Source organism: Bidens hawaiensis, unplaced genomic scaffold, assembly GCF_021521415.1.
Source record: "Bidens hawaiensis isolate Kalapana, Puna unplaced genomic scaffold, B.hawaiensis_p1.1 tig00011963_1, whole genome shotgun sequence".
Classification (NCBI taxonomy): Eukaryota; Viridiplantae; Streptophyta; class Magnoliopsida; order Asterales; family Asteraceae; genus Bidens; species Bidens hawaiensis.
Window position 1 is genome coordinate 141,582 of NW_027491961.1, and position 20,286 is coordinate 161,867.

A 20,286-nucleotide genomic window follows, 5' to 3' on the forward strand; every position below is an offset into this window, starting at 1 on the left:
CAAACTTGTCTTCTTTAACATATCTGATTTGACCCACGATCTCAACCATCTCAGATTTAGCACTATCTTGGTCCTCATCATCTTGGTCTTGACCTCCTGGAACTCCTCTTGATCTATAACTATGTTCTTTCAGCTCTCACGAACTCGACTACCACCATGACCCTATTCTCGACCATTCATTTGGTCATATGAACTTGCATATCCACTTCTCTGGCAGCAATCTGGTCATGTAATCGAGCGAATATTAGCCTTCCTTGATCTTGTTATTGAGCAGCCAGTTCGATCCAAAAAATCAATCGTTTGATCAGAACACAACTCGTTAAACCCATATAAAAACTAACTCAGAATTAAACTAGCTTATTCAATCCATACTTCAATGGTCAACCCAAACTTATTGAACGAATAAAGAAAAGATCCTTAAACTTGTTGAATTAGGAAAACAAATATAAAAAGAATAATAAGTAAACTGTTATAAATATATTAATATTATGGTTATCAACTGCTAATATAGATTATCTTCCTCCCCAAGTTTTTCCCTCCTATAAATATCTCATTATATCTCAATGTAACACAAACATGATTAATGAAATATTCATCTTTCTTCCTACATCTCTTTCTCATATTCTTTAGCTATTAGGCTTGTTTCACAATACGTTATCAGCACGAGTTGCTATCGGAGTGGATCGGATTTTCATTAGCCGTGGGTATGAATCAATCAGATCATCTTGTAGTCGCTTATAATAAAATCTGAATACATGACCAACAAAAGGTACGCCAACTTACGATCCTTTATGCTCATATCAATTGGGTTACTGCAATCTTTTTTCTTCTAGAATGAATAGTCTAATGATTTTTACAACATATAGAAATTTAAATGGATATGTTTAGATTTACCATGTATTCATAAAATCAAATCTTATTAGCAAGTAATTAAGTTTCATTATTATCATGGTTGTGCTTTGTAATACTTTCATAGACTTGAATTGAATTTAGATGACTTCTGTAATATGATTTCATTCTACTTGACATATAATTACAAAGATCTTTTCTCTCATAATATCTTCAAATTGGGAGGATGTATATACGCTCCAATTTTGTAGTGTTTCCCTCCTCTCCCCTCCCATTCATTCCTTAAGAAAACTCTGGAATATAACTTTTATACATTTTCCTCTTATTTAATTCCCTTTCCCTTGTTAATGTTAATGAGACTCGGGACATAGGATAAAAGGCTAAATTGCAAATAAGAAAATATACTTTCTTCTAGTAGTATTTTAAGTACATTTATTTTTTTTTCTCAAAATAAAGAATAGTTCAATAACTTTTAAGTATCTTTCCTTTTTCTTAAGTTAAAAATCATTTCAATAAGATGTGGATGTGTCTTAGTTTCTAATTGCTAACAACCTGTTTATCGCCACTAGTCGTCTGTTTAATGTTTGAACTTCCTTTAGAGACTTTGGAGACAGCATGCAGGAAATTGTTTATACTTTCTCGGGGTTGGCTTTGAAACCATCTTTTGTTACTATGATCCCAAGGAATTTCCCTTCTTCCATTCCGAACGAACATTTGCTCGGGTTCAATTTCATGTTGATCTTCCACAGCTTCTTGAAGGTGTCTTCGATGTCTCTAAGCATTTGATCTTCCTCTATGCTCTTGATGACCAAATCGTCCATATATACTTCCAAATTGTTCTCAATATGTTCCCCGACCTGTTGATCCATGAGGCGCTGGTATGTTGCTCCCGCGCTTTTCGGTCCAAAGGTTATCAGTTTGTAACAAAACATGCCCTTGTTTGCGCGGAAGACAGTTTTATCTTGGTCTCTTTATGCCATGTGGATTTGATGATAACCTTTGTATGCGTCTAGGAAACACTTGAATCGGGATGGTGCCAACACGTCTACCTTCAAGTCTATTTTTAGTAGTGGGTAGCAATCTTTAGGATAGGCCTTGTTCAGGTGTTTGTAATCAATTCACATCCGCCATGCCCCTTTGCTTTTAGGTATCATTACCGGGTTGGCTTCCCAAGTATGGTACCTTATCTCGCGTATAATACATGCCTTCAACAATTCTTGCATTTGATCATTCATTGGTTTTGTCTGTTCCGGCCCCATTTCCCATCGCTTTTGCACGATTGGTGTGAATACCGGGTTAACCTTCAGCGTGTGTTCCATTATGCAACGCGGAACTCCTACCATATCGGCTGATTTCCAGGTGAACACATATATTTTTCTTAACAATAACTGTTTCAGTCACGCATTCGCGCCTTCAGACAGGGTTGGTCCTATGGTAACTGCCTGATCTAGGAATTTGGCGTTTAACATCTATTTTTCCGGCTCGACGTTATTAGTCCACGAGTGTTTAACATCGCTCAACAGGGTTGGTCCTATGGAACTCTACGTCTTTAGTCCACGAGTGTTTAACATCGCTCAACATGACTGGAAATTTGAGCTGTCATAACGGATGAGTAATTTCATTTGAGAACCCTGATACTGGTGCGTTGACGGGCTCCAGCCTTGCCTTGTCTTCCGCATTTAGCTTCTCAAAACACTGATGGTACATATGTCCGAAGTGCTTCCTTGATCGATGAAGTTGTATTTACTCCGATAATGCCCAATCAACGCGGTGATTATCAAGGGTTGCTTCAGGCATGGTCCTCCTCTGATGCAAGAGAAATAATTGGTTCTTCTTTCCATGTTTCATCTATTTTTCCAGTGGACCTTCATCTCTGCCTGCTCCTTGGTAGGGGTGAGACTTTCATGGGTCGTACCCGCCAAACCCGTGTACCCGACCCACCAAACCCATTAAACATATCCAGATTAAAAATCATGTCCGGGTTCCGGTTCCGCAAATCATAGCTAAATGGGTGACGGTCCAGGTCGGTTCTGTACCCGCCGGAATGTCAAAACCCGTTAAACCCGTGAAGTTTAAAAGGGAACAAGATTTTTGAAAAGTCACGTACCTGATTATCCTTTATTATTGGAAACACAATCTCAGGAACAACTAACCTCTAAACAATATAAGCCTAGGGTTGGAAACTTAGATCTGACGGCTTTTTATTCTTCAACTTCAACCTACGTTCAAGAAATCCAAGATGTGGTTATTTATTCTTCTTCATAAATCTGTCTAATCCAATGTCTAACTTTGGATTATTTGTTTTATTTTTTTTGGATGAATTTTTGTAGCCTATTGTTTTTGTTTCTATGTAGGAGCTTTGATTAGGAGTGTTAGTTTTTGGATGAATTTGGATACTTCCTGTTAGTGTTGGATAGATTTGGATATTTCTTATTCTTGGTTTCTTGCATGTTTTCTGACTTCTAGGACCAAGTGATTAAGCTTTCCGGACTTAACAGCCTCTTCAATCTTATTGTTCAAATTCTTCCAGTCGTCTGTTGTATGGACGATGTCTTCATGAAACTTGCAACATTTGGAATTGTCCAAGTTTTTCCTTTTGAGGATCGGCTTTGGTTTTCGGAAATCTATATTTATAGTTGCTAAGATTTGAGATGGGGTTTTTGATAACAGTGTCCATTCCTTCTACTTATACCCACGGTTCCGGATGTTTTTCTCCTATTAACGACCTTGCCACGGTAGGTACTGAGACTTTTGCTGGTGGTTGGATTCTGGATCGTTCTCTTTGTGAAAAGAATATGGTTACACTCCTAAGGATGTCATACAAGTCATGCTGGTTCTTGTAACGTGTGACTCCAACCCTCAATATTTTACAATATGTTTTAACTAAAAGTCTGTCAAGTCGTGGTGATACACGAATGCCCAGCTTTTGGTTTGATTTGATTACGCATTTTGATTTTTGTGTTTTAACTGAAATTCTGTCAAGTCGTGGTGATACACGAATATCCAATTTTCGGTTCGATTTGATTACGCATTTTTTATTTTTGTGTTGGAACATACAAGTTATGATGATTTATACAACTTATGATTCCAAAGACTCAATTGTGCATATTGTGGTTTTGATTGAAAATTCGAAAAGTCATTGTGATATATGAATTGTCGAGTTTCAATTCGTTTTCTTTATTTATATATTCAAATGCTATTATGGTTTAAAATTGAAAATTTGAAAAGTCATGGTGATACATAAATAACCTAGTTTCAATTCGTTTGCTTTATTTATATATTCATTTACTAGTATGGTTTAAAATTAAAGATTTGAAAAGTCATGGTGATACATGAATAGTCGATTTTCAATTTGTTTTCTTTATCTATATAATTCATTTATTATTATAGTTTTAATCGAAAATTCGAAAAGTTATGGACACTCGATTTTCAATTCGATTTCACTACTTATATTAAGTTTGTATTAAATTCATGGTGGTTCATGGATATTCTTATTTCAATATTTGATATATTGTCCATATGATTATTCAAAAATTTATGAGATTATTATTAAAATGCGAAAACTCATGATGGCTCATGGACATTTCAATTTCGATTTCAAATTTTGTTTTATGCGATTTTATTTCTTTATTTATTTTTATGATTGATTCCACTTTTAGGAATGTTTCATGTAATTTTTCTTTTGGTTGTTTATACAAATTTCATATTTACGTCCAATGTCGCGCGAATCCTTCACGCTTAGCAGCATATCTTCTCGTTTTCCTAGGCGTCACACTTGAAACTCAACCCGCTAAATGACAACCTAGATTATCAAGCGATTGGCCGCCGTGATCTCGACCATGATAACCCAAAATTCATCAAAACCCACACTAACCACAACAGTAATTTCAAACACCAAAACTATGCCTGAACCAATCCAAACTCAACACAACTCTTGGACACTCGAACCTAACCCAACAAAAAGCCTTGCACGGGAACACACCTTTTGTGTAACATGTGTAAATCCCACCACTCTACTACCATACAATGTCGAAATGCTCCAAATTATGGTAGTTTTAGCCACCACCTATTGCCAAGAACCTATAGATACTCAACACCACCTATTTATTCCCATGACCTGTTACCCAACCATTTATCCCAACCATATGCTCGTGCTTCAAGCATGCTACAATTGTAGTGACCTGAGCACACCCACAACACTCAGAAAGGCCTAACTTGTTTTCGCCATGCAATACCTTACCCCGCATCCCTTGTCTACTTAAAGTTTATTCATTTTTCGGCTTCAATACTTAGTCTCTACAAACTCATCAAACATGTCTATTTTTTTTTTGCATATTTTTTCACATTCATTTCTTTTATGAACACCTTATACTTATAATTTCAAATCCTCGATTATTTAAAAAAAATAATTAATAAGTATTTAATCAAGTTGATTTTCTTCAAAAGAACTTTACGTCAATTCGAATGGTTCATTATTATTATTGTTGTTATTATTACCACTATTATTATTATTATTATTACTCTAATTATTATTATTATTATTAGTGTTATTATTATTCCAATAAAAATTTTTAAAATAAAATAAAATATGCTGCTAAAAACAAGTTCTAAGCCGTGAGGGGTGTTCTCTGGGTTCGTTTTTCGGGTTTCGAGTTTTTCTGGTCGGGTTATTCGGGTTTCAAAGTTTTTAATCTTGACCCGAAACCCAACCCAAATCTGTCACGGGTTCGGGTTATGGTAATTCGGTTTGGGTTTTTAGGGTTTCAAGTATCCTAGAACAAATACAAAACAATAAATAAAAATAAATAAAAACTATAATGATAAAATTAAAGTAACATATTCTTCTTCGTAACGTAAATAACCAAATAATAAACCAACATAAACCGATAAAACAATTCAAAAAAGAGTAAAATTTAACAAAATCCAACAATAATTAAAAAAACGAACATAAGCGTCTTCAATGTAGCATGGCTTGTTTGTTCGATTACGGCCGCCTTTAGTGATAAGTAAAAAATATACATAAACAATAAAACGCCAATCCATAATAAGTGGAATAAGATTAGTCGATCTGGACCGAATTTTGATGACCTTAATTAGCGGCTAAGGGTTAGCCAATTATTCTAAAATATATTTAGTTTTAATACTAAAGGTTATTTAGATTTTTTGGGTTGACCCTAACCCCATAAATTAGACTCGAGAACCAACCCAAATTACTTCGGTTTGGGTTCGAGTTAGTCCTTTCTCGGGTACGGGTTTTCGGGTTGGGTTCGGTACGGGTTTTTTCGGGTTGGGTTTCGGGTAAAAGTGACAGTCCTACACTCATGAATACAAATGACCGAACACAACCTTTGTTCATGTTCGCTCATTTAATTAAACGAACAAAACTTTTGTTCGTTGAGCGTTAGTTTGTAAGGTCCTACTAGGGACACCCCACCACGCCACCCTATACGCTGCGTATAGGGCTATACACGGCGTATTAGGGTACGATTTGGCGTCCTAGCCTGGCTCTGTCATAGGGTTGTCGGATCGTACGTGCTATACGCCTATACGCGACGTATTGGCTTTTGTATATTATTGGAGCCCGGCTCCCTCCCCTCCCTTTCCACCATTTCTTTTTTCCTTTATTTTTTTTTCTTAACCCTCACCCTCTTCATTCAACCAACACCAACAACCATATATGTTTTCGGAGTCGGACGAGGAGATGCCGGACGGCTAACGGTCAGTCGGAGTTAAACCATGTATGTTTCCGGAGTCGGACGAGGAAATGCCGTACGGCGCTAACGGTCAGTCGGAGTTAAACCAGGTTTCGTTTTATCTTTATTTTTTACATGTTAGGACATAGTTGTAGATGTTAGGATAGAGGTGAATGGTTTACTTTAGAAATTTGTCTAGGCACCAACCGTTTGATGGTAACCCTAGTTCGCCGGGCCTCCTAAACTTAAAATAAATTTCCTATATTGTTACCGTTAGCGCTAAAATTTTTATTATATTGTTACTATTAAAATATTAATATTATTATTAAGATATTGTTATGAAAATATTATTGTTAGTAAAATAAAATACTATTATTGTATTTATTAAAATAGTATTATTATTATTAAAATAATAATATTTAAATATAAATTATTATATTATTATTATTATTAAAATAATTATAGTAAAATACTATTAAAATATTAATTATTCTATTATTATTATTATTATATTATTCTAAACATATAATTATTAGTATTAAAGCATTAATTTTTCTATTATTATTATTAGTACTAAAATATTATTATTATTATTATTAGGTTCCTGATGTACGCCAGAGAGTCAGATGTCGGGGTTAGGCGGCGACGCAAGACTTTCGGAGGTACGTTTGTATAGCGTATAATATAATATAATATAATAATAATATTGTATTATTATATTATATTATGTTATATTGTATTATGTTATATTTATTAGTGAGTTTTTTTAGAAAAGCCCACCAGTGTTGTCTTATTATGGTTTTTTTTCTTTTTTTTTATTTCTTTTCTTTTCTTTTGTTATTATTAATGTTATTTATGATTATTATTAATATTAATAATATTTAATTATCAATAACATATTATTATTGGAAATTCGATAAATGGCGTTTAGTAGCAGGACTTATTTGGGGAAATTGACAGTGCGAAATGAACTTTTAAATTATTGGCTGCTTTCGTTATGGGCATCTTCAATCAGTTACAGTGGCTTACTTGGGAAAACTGGCATTTCCAAACGAATTTTTAATTTCTTGGCTGCTTTCGTTATCGACATCTCAAATCTGGCTCTTCGATTTCTTCGAACTCCAACGGTCTTGACCGCCGGTCACCACTGACAACCATAGTTGTGTTCACTCGAACACATATCAGTCGTCACTAAGCTTAAGCTTAGGCTTGTTATTAGTTTTATTTTTAGTTGGGGGTATTCTAAGTTGTTCATGTTGCGTATATTAAAGAATTATATATATATATATATATATATATACGTGTATATATATAGTAGATGTGCGGTATAAGAATTCATTGTGTCGAGATAATCAGCACCAGATCGAGACGCTAGTTTGATGAGTTTGAATCTCTCGGATCCGCGGTATCCGCTAACGGCAGCGAGAACGGGAGCCCCTACTTTGGAGAGATAGGTGGAAATTCGGTCATTGCTCCAACATAACAAGCACTAGATTGAGATATTAGTTCACACTTAGCTCAACCGGTTGACACATATGCAGACGTGGATTTAGGTTCGGTGTTGACCCGGATATTAACACGTTTGTTTACAGCATTCGTTGACACGTTCGCATAATACACAATTAAAGCACAAACTCAAACAACAATCCATACAATAGCAATTGTCTTCGTTATTTTTCTCTTCTTCTTGTTTAACTGGTCGTTGAAAAGAATTACTATTGTATGGATTGTTGTTTAAGTTTGTGCTTTCATTGTGTATTATGCAAACGTGTTAATATCAGCGCCAGCGCGTAACCTAAATCCACGTCAGCATACGTGTCAACCGGTTCAGGTAAGTCCCGGCTAATATCTCAGTCTGGTGCTCGTTGAGCTGGAGCAATGACCGAATTTCCACTTATCTGTCCAAAGTATAGGCTCACGTTCTCGCTACCGTTAACGGATACCGCGGATCCGAGAGATTGAAACTCATCAAACTAGCGTCTCGATCTTGTGCTGGTAATGTAGGCGCAATGAATTCTTATAACGCACATCTACTATATATGTATACGTATATATATACGCCGATAATTCTTTAATACATGCAACATGACCAACTTATAATACCCACAATTAAAAATAAAACTAATAACAAGCCTAAGCTTAAGCTTAGTGACGACTGATATGTGTTTGGGTGAACACAACTACGGTTACCGGTGGTGGCCGAGGTCAAGACCGTTGGAGTTTGAAGATATCGAAGAGACAGATTTGAGATGCCGATACTGAGAGCATCCAAGAAAGGGTTCATTTGGCACTGCCAGTTTTTCCTAAGGTAATCACCGTAACTGATTCAAGATGTCCATAACGATATCAACCAATAAATTGAAGGGTCGTTTTGCAATGTCAATTTTCCCAAATAAGGCCTGCTACCGAACACGCTTTACCGAATTGTGAATAATAATATATTATTCATAATTAAAATAATATTAATAATAATTATTATACATAACAATAAATAACAAAAAAAAGAAAAGAAAAAAAAACAAAAAACATAACAAGACAAGCTGGTGGGTTTTTCTAGAAAAGCTCCCTTGTATGCCGCATATAGACCTATACGAGGCGTATTAGTTTGATTCCAACCTACCCTGCAAAGGCTGGGCAAGGTTGTCAACTCATACCTTATACGCCGCGTATAGGCCTATACGCGGTGTATTGCTTTTGCTGAATTATTGGAGCCCGGCTCCCCTCCCTTTCCTCCTTTCCTTTCTTTGTTATAAATGGAGACGTTGTATCTCTCAACGTTTAACAAAAAAACAACACAACATTTGTACTATATATACCCAGAATTTCTTGGTTTAACCATTTATTTCCAGAGGAGGAGCCGGGTTACGCCGCTAACGATCAGGTTTCGTTATATAGTCTTATTATAAATATATGGTTATGTTATTATTATTTTAATATTCTTATTTATTATTAAAATATTATATTTTATTTTTTTATAGGTATTATTATTATTTATTATTATCACTAGCACTGTTGTTTGAATTTCTAATTAACGTATGGTAGGAGTACTTCGTGTCGAATTACGGTAGTCAGCTGTCGTACCCGTCATCTGTCGCCTGGTCGGATTATGGAATTCAGCCAACGTCATCGTACCAGCCACCGGTAGCAAATGATCCGTTTTATGGAACCGAGTCTTCATCGCACCACGGGCGAAATGATCAAGCTGGGCCAAACCCAAATAACGAAGATGGGTACGATGACGACTACGATGACGACTATATGCGCGAGGTGAAGGTTTCGTATAAAACAGATGCTGTAAGACACCGTGTGTTTTTTTTAACTTAATATTGTTTTGTTTGTATGTTATTTAATAAACGGATTAAGAATTAGCGTAAAATGTTTCAGATTTTTGAGAGCCGCGAGGAGCTGGAGAAATGGGTAAAAATTAGAGGACAGGAGCATGGGTTTGTTGTTGCGGTCCAGCGGTCAAGGAAAAACGCTGTGGACCTTGCATGAAATCGTGGAGGCGAACCCAAAATAAAGGCGACGGTGAGACGTACCGGAAACATCAAAAAATGCTGTCCCTTTAAGATCCTGGGCAAGTACGACTCTAGGGGTGCATGTTGGAGGGTTCAAGTGGTAAACGAGACTCACAACCACGATCCCGTTGAATTCGAGGAGGGGTGTGCGTCTTTTAGAAAAATGAACACCGACCAGCTGGATATAGTTGAGAATTTACACAAGACCGGCGTGAAGCCGCAAGAAATCAAAGCAGCCCTCCGCGAAAAGTTTCCCGGTGTGCAACCTGTAATAAAAGATATATACAACCACACCGCCAAGATTAGGAGGGATGGGCTACTAGGCGACACCCCTATGAAGGTAGTTCAAAACACTTGTAGTTTTAATGTGTACTTGTCGTGCTTGTAATATTTACCAAAGTTTTATTTCATCCAATGCAGGTGTTGGAAAACTTTCTCGCAGGCAACGGTTTCACGTTCTATACCCGGGAGAGTGATACCGACGACAGGACGGAGGAAATTTTCTTCTGTCATAGTAAGTCGTATAAGATGTGGCGTGTGTTCCCCGAGGTGCTGATGATTGAAACGACGTACAACACCAACATGTACGACTGGCCGTTGGTTCAATTTATCGGTGTGACCTCGACATCACAGTCGTTTTGTATCGCCGTCGCGTTTATGATCAGGGAACGGCAGAAGAAATTCAGCTGGGCTCTGGAGAAACTTACACAGATGCTCGACGACTGCATGGAGCCACGCGTGATCCTAACTGACGCGGACCAGGCCCTCATGAACGCATGCTACGCAGTCTTCCCTAATGCCACCAAAAATTTATGCAGGTGGCACATATCCGAGAATATAAGGAGAAAATTTAAGGGCCTATATAGCACGGAAATGGGGACGGACTTTGCGTACTGGTGGAAGGTCCTGTATCAGTCGCCACGGTGCAGAAGTACGACCACCGTCGCCTCAACATGGAGCGTCATTTGATACGGGACGATAGAGCTGGTGAGTCCTTCGTATCACCTGACAGTTTTTAATAGCCTAAACATACGTCTTAATAACGTTTCCTTTTATTTTTCAGAGATCTGGCAATACATTCGCAAGAGCTAGTTGGATCCATACAAACACAAGTTTGGAGCCTGCTGGATCAACGAACGCCGAAACTACGGCGAAACTACGAAGAACTGAGTTGAGAGCTGGCACGCAAATCTGAAAAGGTACCTCAATGGAAGCAACAACTCGCTCGACACAATTTCCAGGCAAATCCTTAAAATGGTCAACTCGTAGATGAAAGAAATCGGTAAATCTTTTGAAGCCTTCTGTTCGAAGGTCATGGAAGGATATCGACAGCACGTCTGGTTGAAGAAGCTAACAAACGGGGAATCGATTCACGCTCTGCGTCTACTTGTTAACGAGTATGGGTTGATACACAAGATGCGTGCCGGCGGCGCTTCATGTGACCACCATTTGTATTCGTCTCCAGGGCTGCCATGTGCTTGTCACATTGAGGGATACATAGTTAACGACACGAGTATCCCAATAGAGGATGTTGCCCCGTTCTGGAGGAGGCTTAATTTTGATCCAGCCTGTCCGCCGAACGAAGAGCCAGACTACGCAGCAGGTCTATGGGACATCACAGATACGCTATCGTCCATAGATGACCCTAATCAAAAGAAAAGTTTTTTCGCCAAGCTCTTGTCTGCTATTCCAGGGAGATCTAAAAAGAAGGAGCCAGAAAAAAGAGAGGATCCTCAGGGGCGTCCCAAAAAACCAGATCCCCCGAGGCACAGTGCATACACCCCCGCTCCAGATCTCCCCAGACACAGCTCCTACAACCCATCCTCGTCACAGGGGCCCAGCCAAGAAACCCCACCCCATCCTCGCTGACTCGTTCGTTGTCCCAGTCAGCGTCGCGGTTTAAAACTCCTCGTGGACGACCTAAGACATCGAAACCTACGGAAGCTCACCTTGGGTTTCCTTTGATGGTTTCGCCAGCGCAAGTACCGGCGATAGAAACGTTTAGGAGCGTCATTCCTAGCTGGGCGCAGCCGTTCGTTGCAGACATCAAAAACGTACGCCCAGACGGTAACTGCGGTTTTCGATCAATCGCAGTGGGTTTGGGGATACATGAGAAAGTTTGGCCGTATATTAGGCGGGCGATGCAGAACGAGCTGGAAACGAACGAAGGGTGGTGGAGGACGATGTTCAACAAAGAGGATGACAGATTGTACGGCTGGGTTCATTCCAGCATTCCGTACTCCAACACGGTCAAATCGGCGCCGTCGAGTCGTTGGTTCAGCTTACCCGGTCACGGGCACGTGGCTGCTCAGACATACGTATGTGTGTTAGTCAACCTAGCTGGCAATCAGACCGAATCTTACTTCCCATTGAGAATCGGTCCTGACTTGGTTCCGGATCCACAGGTTATAGGCATCGGTAACTGGGGAGGTGATCACTGGATATATATCAACCTGGTAGGGGATTTCCCAATGCCTACGCCAAACCTTAATCGGGAAAGAAGCGCCATACCGGCGGCGCTCGAATGGAAAACACGGTTCGGACAGCGTTTGAAGGAGTACGAAGACATACGCCAGAGTTGGCGAAGGGAATCCTCTAACATAGATCTAGACAGCTTATAGAAGACATTATATCAATGGACAAAAAGTCTATAATAATAATAATAATAAATATTAAATAATAAATAATAATAATTTTAATAATAATAAATAACAATAATTAAATAACAATAATTAAGTAACAAATTAATATTAATATTAATACCTAAATAATATAAAATAAAAATATTAATAATAATAATAATAATAAATATTAAATAATAATAACTAAATAACAAATTATTATTAATATTAATAACTAATAAATAATAAATACTAATAAATAATGAAAATTAAATAAAAAAATAGGCCTAATAGGCCGCGTATAGGCCTATACGCGGCGGCGTATTGGCCCCCTTATATCAGTCGCCGGCAGCTCAACAGCCACATACTTTCAAATTTCAAACTCCCGCCCGATCAACCGAGCATTCGAGCATCCACACACGAGCCTATATCGGACGGACACCGACCGGAATACCAAACGAGCCGACGAGATTTCACCCGACACCGACACGACATGGAGGTAATCTTTTAATATTATGTTAATGATAATGATATGTTAACATGATGATGATGATGTATTGTTGATGATGTGATGATGATGATCCTGTTGTTTGGATGGATAAAACCGTCGGCCGGAGTCCGGCCGTTGGTTTACAGGGACTACCAGACGCGGCTATAGCCCTATACACGGCGTCTGATATAATTTTTTTTTATTTTTATTTTATTATAAATATTATTATTAATGTTATTATTAATATTTATTATTAGTATTTATTATTATTATTAATATTATTATTGTTGTTATTGTTATAATTATTATTTGTTATTATTATAGTTTGTGGACGACGAGATTGAGGCCGAGCTCGAGCAGGTGGGGCCAGGGCCAGGGCCAGGGGCGGGGCCATGGACCCCCCGAGGGCAACGACGTGTTGCTTACCTACCCTCATGTGCAGTTTGATGAGGGTTCTCTCGCCCACACACGATACATTCGCCTACGCCAGATGCGCCCGTTTCCCAGCACGATTATATCCTGGTCGTTTTTGGAGTCTTGTGACGTGCACCAGCGGGCGGCTGAGTACATTGGACAGGATACACCCTGGAGCCGATGCTTCAGTATGCCATTATCAGCCCACCGGGAGCTGACACTGGAGGTTTACTGCACGATACGCGTTACGTAAGTTTACTCCACATTGTTATGTTTATATTATATTATATTATATTATATTATATTATATTATATTATATTATATTATATTATATTATATTATATTATATTATATTATATTATATTATATTATATTATATTATATTATATTATATTATATTATATTATTGCAGGCCCCGCACGCCTGGTACGCCAGATACAGATGAGGGTGCCAGGCGCCGATACGACACAGTCGGAGGTTTACTTCCGCATGTTCGGGCATGACGTCCATCTCTCGATGGAGTAGTTCGCGGTTGCTCTGGGCTTATACACCGCGCAGGAGGTACGCAGCCCGATATACACGGAGAGCATCCACTAGATGCCGGAGGACGAGCTGCGGGTATGGTGGCGGGCCATCAGCGATCACGACTTCGGGGATAGGACCTTAGACACCAGTTCCAAGGTCTAGGCTATTACGGACCCGCTGCACAGGTACGTTCTTAAAATGTATTCTATTGTTTAGTATAACGTAAAATATTTATATTATATTATATTATATTATATTATATTATATTATATTATATTATATTATATTATATTATATTATATTATATTATATTATATTACACATGTACCTTCACAGGCTGATTGCGATGTCCATCGCGGGTCGCAATCAGGGCGCGGAGCACTGCATCCTGCGCGACCTGTTTTTTTTAGGTGTCTGCTGACTCACAGGCACTGCAACCTCGCTAGGGGGTTTGCAGACTATGCTGTCGGCTACCAGTTCAGGCAGGGACAAGAGTCCTTGATGGGTGGCGGGTACGTCACCCAGCTTGCGATATCTCTGGGCTATGGAGCCCTGGTGGACGGCCTGTGTATCACTCCGACCCCTCCCAGCTCGCTGGACCGCCTCCGTTGCGGCAACATGCACATTGTGCGTTCATTCCCCGGGCCCGACGGCCCTCAGGACCGACTGGTGGCCGGGGCGGGGGCACAGGCGCCTTACGTCCCGGTGCCTTTAGTCGAGCCTCCCCCGCTTGCGGCACCAGAGGTGGAGCTTGTCCATGAGCCTGTCGACGCGGGGGAGGGGGCCGGCGGGAATTCGGACGACGGTGGTGCCGGACCTGAGGATCCGAGCGCATCTCAGGTACGTTTTAATATATTAACGTTTATCGTTTCTTTTAATTCGACTTCGTATTTTTGTTTTTAGGGGCCGACGCAGCACGTTCCACGCACATATCGCGCGGTGCGTCTGGGTCCCGCCACCGACGCTAGATTGGAGACCCTAGAGTTGGAGATGAGGCGGATGTCGCGCCAGATTGATTGGCGGATGAGCCAGATGTCGCGCCAGATCGACTGCTTGTTGGCAGTTGGTAGCGGAGCTGTCTGGACAGCAGTACACCGTGCCACCGCCACTACCACCCAGTTTTGACTACGAGGCGAGCACGTCTGGCGTGAGACCGCGGACGGGGCGACGACTTGGATGCCCCGGACGGTTCGGGGCCGAGGCGCAGGGGAGAGGACGACGCCGACGTTGGCGACGCGTTCGGGGGGCTCATGGTCCACGACGACGACTTGGGCATGGACATGGGGGACTTCACGTAGATTTTATGTTCTAGTTGTCATATTTTCTTTTATTTGTACAGATTTAACAATGATTTTTGGTATATATATGTGTTAACTGTTTTTCATCGAAAGGATATTAAATAATAAATAAATAATTAATTAATATATAATGATAATAATAATAATAATAACAACAACAAAATAACAAAGAAAAAAAACATAATAAGACAAAATTGGTTGGATTTTCTAGAAACATCAACTCATACGCCGCATATAGGTCTATACGCGGCGTATAGATCGGTGTTTTAGCAATTGGGCGGTGTACCTAGAAAATCCGTTTGTAAAACCCTGGTTATAATTAAAAGAAGTAAAAAATTGGGCCCAGGAGCATGTTTGGGATTGAGTTTGAAAAATGCTTATTAGCTTATTAGTGTTTTCAAAAAGCCAATAAATTAAAATGTGTTTAGCAATCACAAAAAACTTTTTTATTTTAAATTTTCCAAAGGGTTTGAAAAACATTTTTCCAAAAGCCTCAATAAAAGCCAAAAAAACATTTTTCAAACTCAATCACTGACATACCCTCAACTCAAGGATCCATCTTACGATACAAATTGGCGATCAGTCCCAGCATTCGTAGACACGCGAACAATCAGCAAGTTTTCATCTGCAGGTATGTCAGCCGTCTTAGATGTTACTCAATTCTTTTACTGTTTGAAATCAAGTAACCTAACCCAAACAAATAGTACATGGATTGTCATTGGTTTTGATTTATAGTTTTTCTTTCTGTGATATTGATCGAAAAAAAGTTTTTATGTTATAAGGGAAATGGTTGCTAGAGTTTAGCCTCTATATCTAAACGGTGAGTATATGTATAATTAATAATATGAAATTATTAAACTTTTAAAAGGTCTTTAGACTTCACTATTTGTTTTTCTTGAATTCAATTAGGTTGTAAATTTACAAAGAAGAAAGGGATTATAAGGCAGGTTTTACTATGAACTCATTAACATCTTCAGGTTTTGGAGCAGGCACAATTCAAGTGAACGGATACTTGACGCGATAGAGCGAGAATGATTGAAGAATTCAATAGATTAAGTATAGTTCCAATTTTATCGGATGTCTCCGAAGGGACTGATAGATTAAGTGTCTTGCCAGATGATCTTATCCTTAAAATCTTCTCCTTTGTTAGTTCAAAAGATGCTGTTAAAACTAGTGTTTTGTCACCAAGATGGCGGTATGCGTGGACTTCAGTTCGCCATCTCAGTTTCTCAAGTGACGATTTCTCTACGATGGCCAAGTTCTCCAACTTTGTTACCCTTGTCCTCTGTCGTCGCAGTAAGCAAGCTCAATTGTCTTCTGTCAATCTTTATCTTCGTAGGAACGATGTCCAGGATGTTCCTCAACGGATTATGAACTATGCATTCTTTCTTAATGTCCAACATGTGAACTTTACATGCTTGTCTAACAAGTACATTCTATTCCCTCTGTCTCTTTCACTCGCATCCACGTGGGAGCTTTCATCTCTAACAACATTGCATCTTGATCGTATCATATTATATGATGGCTTTTTCTCCAAGTTCCCCAACTTGGAGAGTCTGACCTTAATTCACTGCAACATGATGAAATCGAAAGTTTTAAGGATTTGTCATCCTCGACTTTCTAATCTCTCGCTTGACAATGGAGACTACTTATCAAAGACCACCAATGTGGTTACACCTCAACTAAAAAGTCTAAATATTACAAATATTAGTAATAGCTATCTAATTTCTGCACCCGAGCTTGTTTCCTTTCTCTTCCAAGATTCCTGCCCTTTCACGTTCTCAAGACGTTCTAGCCCTTTCAAGTTCTTAACAGATGGATTCCATTCTTTGGAAAACGCACAACTCTCTTTACGCTATCTAGACAACTCAGATGCTCCTAATATTATTAGTCTGCTTGAGAAGCTCCACAATGTCAAGGTGCTTTCGCTGAGCATGGAAATCATTAAGGTATTTGGTATTCATGTTTCTTCAAGTTAAATACATAAACTTACTAAAGTATATACTTCTTTTTACCGTATGTAACAGTTAGGCATAAAATAACGCATGCATTAAATTATGCTAATTTTCGCATATAGTTTGTTTTGATGATCGAATATAATTTCTACAGCTTCTGAATGCGTCCGTGGAACTAATCTCACACCAACCATCCCCGTTTGCTCAATTAAAGAGTTTCAAGATTCTTCCAAAAGTTGTGTGCGTGTGGAATCATGAACACGCGAGATTTATCATGTCTATGGAAGTACAAAACTATTTTTTAAATAGTTTTCCAAAAGCCACTTTGACGGTATATGCTATATGATGATGTAAATATATAATGCATTGCTTAGTAGGAGGAAGCATAAAGGGCAAACCATGGAGCAACGATAAGGTCGTTCCCATGTGAAACATATTTCAAGTTTCATAAAAACTTTTTTCCATAAGCTGTCTCCACCTCAACAATCTTTTTAATACAGTTAATTTACTTTTCAGAAAAAAAAATGCGCACGCATCTAAAAGCATAACTTTCTTGGCGATCAAAAGGCATTATATCATTCGAAAACTCAATCAATACGACCTACTCTACGTGCAGAATATTGGGATCACCTTTAAGTTAGTGATGAAAACTGGGTCCTTAAATCACAAGATTTTTATTGTTTTTAAACGAGTGCAGAAGGCCCTTCGTAAATTCGACACCTCCTTTGCGGCAATGTGTCTTTCTTCTTTGCACACATGATTATTTCGTATAATATGTTGCATGATTGGTAATATTACTATTCTTTTATATGTTGTCTTTACAGATGGCTGATGGGTTAGGCTTGAAGTGCCAACATTGCGATTTTGTGCGGTTTGAAGGTGTTTTTGATTGCTTCTTTTACTGCCTGGAATGTGCACATCAACGCGGGCTACAAACTGATGGAATTAGGGTCATTGATGATGATGACACCCCCAGACCCCACTCATGTGGGTGCGTTTTGCACCGGGTAATTATATAAATACATGCAGCAGTGTTGTCACAGAGCTGAAGGTACTGCTTGATCACCTGGTGCAATAGCCATCAACGTCAACTTTCACATTTTTGCACTACTTTTTTATTTAATTTTATTATTGTTTTGAACCAAAGCTTGTTTAGAACCAAGTAATTTGTATCTTGTTATGTTTACAACCAAATTTGAGTATAGTAAGTCAGTCAACATCAATCAACTTGCATAACTTAGCATAATGCAAGTTAACTTACAACACTGCAACTACCCAAAAATATAATAAAGCCTTAACAAGGGGGTTGTGAAACTCACTTGACAAAGCCATAGGCACAAGATAAGAATAACACCTAAGCGAGTGAACCGGGTGAGTTCGGTTCAACGAGCGATCCTACAAATGTAAACCATTTCTAGGTTCAAAACTAGGCACAAAGGAAATATGAAATGAGCAAGAAAAATAAACGAACGTTCATCATTTGGAATTTTAGAGAAGGGTTTGGAAAAAAAATATATATTTCTTTATAGTTAGTTTTAGATTTGGTCGAGATAGTTATACGTCATTTGTTTTTAGTTTTTGTTAAAAGGTTTAGTTACGATAGTTGTTAGTCACATTATTACGGTTTGACTCGTCTCAAGAAAAGTGAAGCAGGCCTAAAATAATTTAGGCGAGTGATTCGGTTATGGTCAGATTCAAATTTGACAAAATATCAAATTCAACATGTTAGTTTTATGGTTTTAGAGTTACAAAGGTGAAAGAAATATGTTATGTATGTTAAAATATTAAAAAGTTCCAAACTTGACCAAAACTGCAACATAAGTGAAACGGGTTTAATTTTTACGAACTAACACCATTGTCAAATTATTTTTGACATGGAATCATATTCTAACGATGGTATCGCACAATAAATTTGAACATACCAGAGGAAAGGCCAAGAAAATAATAAGGAAAAGACTTGAGCTTTCACAATTAACTTTTGAAAGTCAAACTAGCAAGAAGATGCAATTAGAGAGAATCTTTCTTGTGAATTATGTTGGGGCAAAGATGAATGCAAGAAATGTCTCACTATTTATAGTAGAATTCCTTCAAGATGTTTCAATTGGATTAATTGGGTAAAAAGTGATTAAGAGGTTTGAATAGCTTCGAATTAGTTAAGTATTCATAAAACATGGAGTTGTAACATAGAAATATTGGTCAAAAGAGTTTATTATAATGATAAATTTAATATATAAATTAATAATAATTAGATATATGAATTATGTAAAAATTTTTAAAACGAGTCGGATTTCGGGTTTGAAAAATTAACGAATGCTGCAAGCCGGTTGAGGGGCGGCGAGCGGTGTAGGGGTGGCGGCAGGTAGCCAGCATTGAGAATCTGAGAAGAATAACGATGGTTTATGAGGTTAGAAAGAGATTAGAATAGGTAAAAAGAGATTGGGCCAGATCTGCACCAAGAAGAGTCCGCATAAATATTTTTTTAATGAATCTTCTGCGAGAAAAAAAACACTATGCAGAAGCTCATATCTGTGCGTGGTCTGCGTGTCGCAGATAGAAGAGCTCCTACATAGCTTTTTTTTCATAAAACAAGCGCCTCCTAAATAACCTAATTAATAGAATATTCTGCGGCATTTTGCTTTTCTTTATTAATCCCTTTAACTGAAAAGTTATTAAATTTCAAAAGGAAAAAAATATACCCAAAACAATCAACATTTGATCCATAAGTTGAAATGCCATATGGATTTAAAGGCAACTTACTCTAAAAAAGTTTGATACCTTTTTTTATGCTTAATTTTGACATAAATTTTCTCTTATTTCTGGCAATTCAATGCTACCTTATTAACAACAGTAATAAATTTCGATTTCTATAACTAATGTAAGTAAAAGGGTATCGAAAGGTGTTTATATTATTTTTATTATTAT

At 38.2% G+C, this 20,286-nt stretch overlaps 2 protein-coding genes across 2 annotated transcripts; both read left to right on the forward strand.

Moving 5' to 3' along the window:
* Nucleotides 1–10,223: 10,223 nt before the first annotated feature.
* On the forward strand, nucleotides 10,224–11,029 carry LOC143539658 (protein FAR-RED ELONGATED HYPOCOTYL 3-like). The gene is made up of 2 exons (XM_077032911.1): nucleotides 10,224–10,328; nucleotides 10,481–11,029. Exons 1-2 carry the CDS (start codon nucleotides 10,224–10,226, stop codon nucleotides 11,027–11,029), a joined length of 654 nt encoding a protein of 217 aa, XP_076889026.1.
* Nucleotides 11,030–16,440: 5,411 nt separating this feature from the next.
* Nucleotides 16,441–17,961, forward strand: LOC143539659 (F-box/LRR-repeat protein At3g26922-like). Its single transcript, XM_077032913.1, has 2 exons — nucleotides 16,441–17,358; nucleotides 17,519–17,961. The coding sequence occupies exons 1-2, from the start codon at nucleotides 16,441–16,443 to the stop codon at nucleotides 17,708–17,710; spliced, it is 1,110 nt and encodes a 369-aa protein (XP_076889028.1). The 3' UTR covers nucleotides 17,711–17,961.
* The last annotated feature ends 2,325 nt before the right edge of the window (nucleotides 17,962–20,286 follow it).

Bases quoted from the DNA above. Each gene is read 5' to 3' on its own strand.
- LOC143539659 (XM_077032913.1), top strand. From the start codon at position 16,441: ATGATTGAAGAATTCAATAGATTAAGTATAGTTCCAATTTTATCGGAT. The intron at 17,359-17,518 runs GTATTTGGTATT...TAATTTCTACAG, and splicing joins TGAGCATGGAAATCATTAAG to CTTCTGAATGCGTCCGTGGA.
- LOC143539658 (XM_077032911.1), top strand. From the start codon at position 10,224: ATGAACACCGACCAGCTGGATATAGTTGAGAATTTACACAAGACCGGC. The intron at 10,329-10,480 runs GTAATAAAAGAT...CATCCAATGCAG, and splicing joins AGTTTCCCGGTGTGCAACCT to GTGTTGGAAAACTTTCTCGC.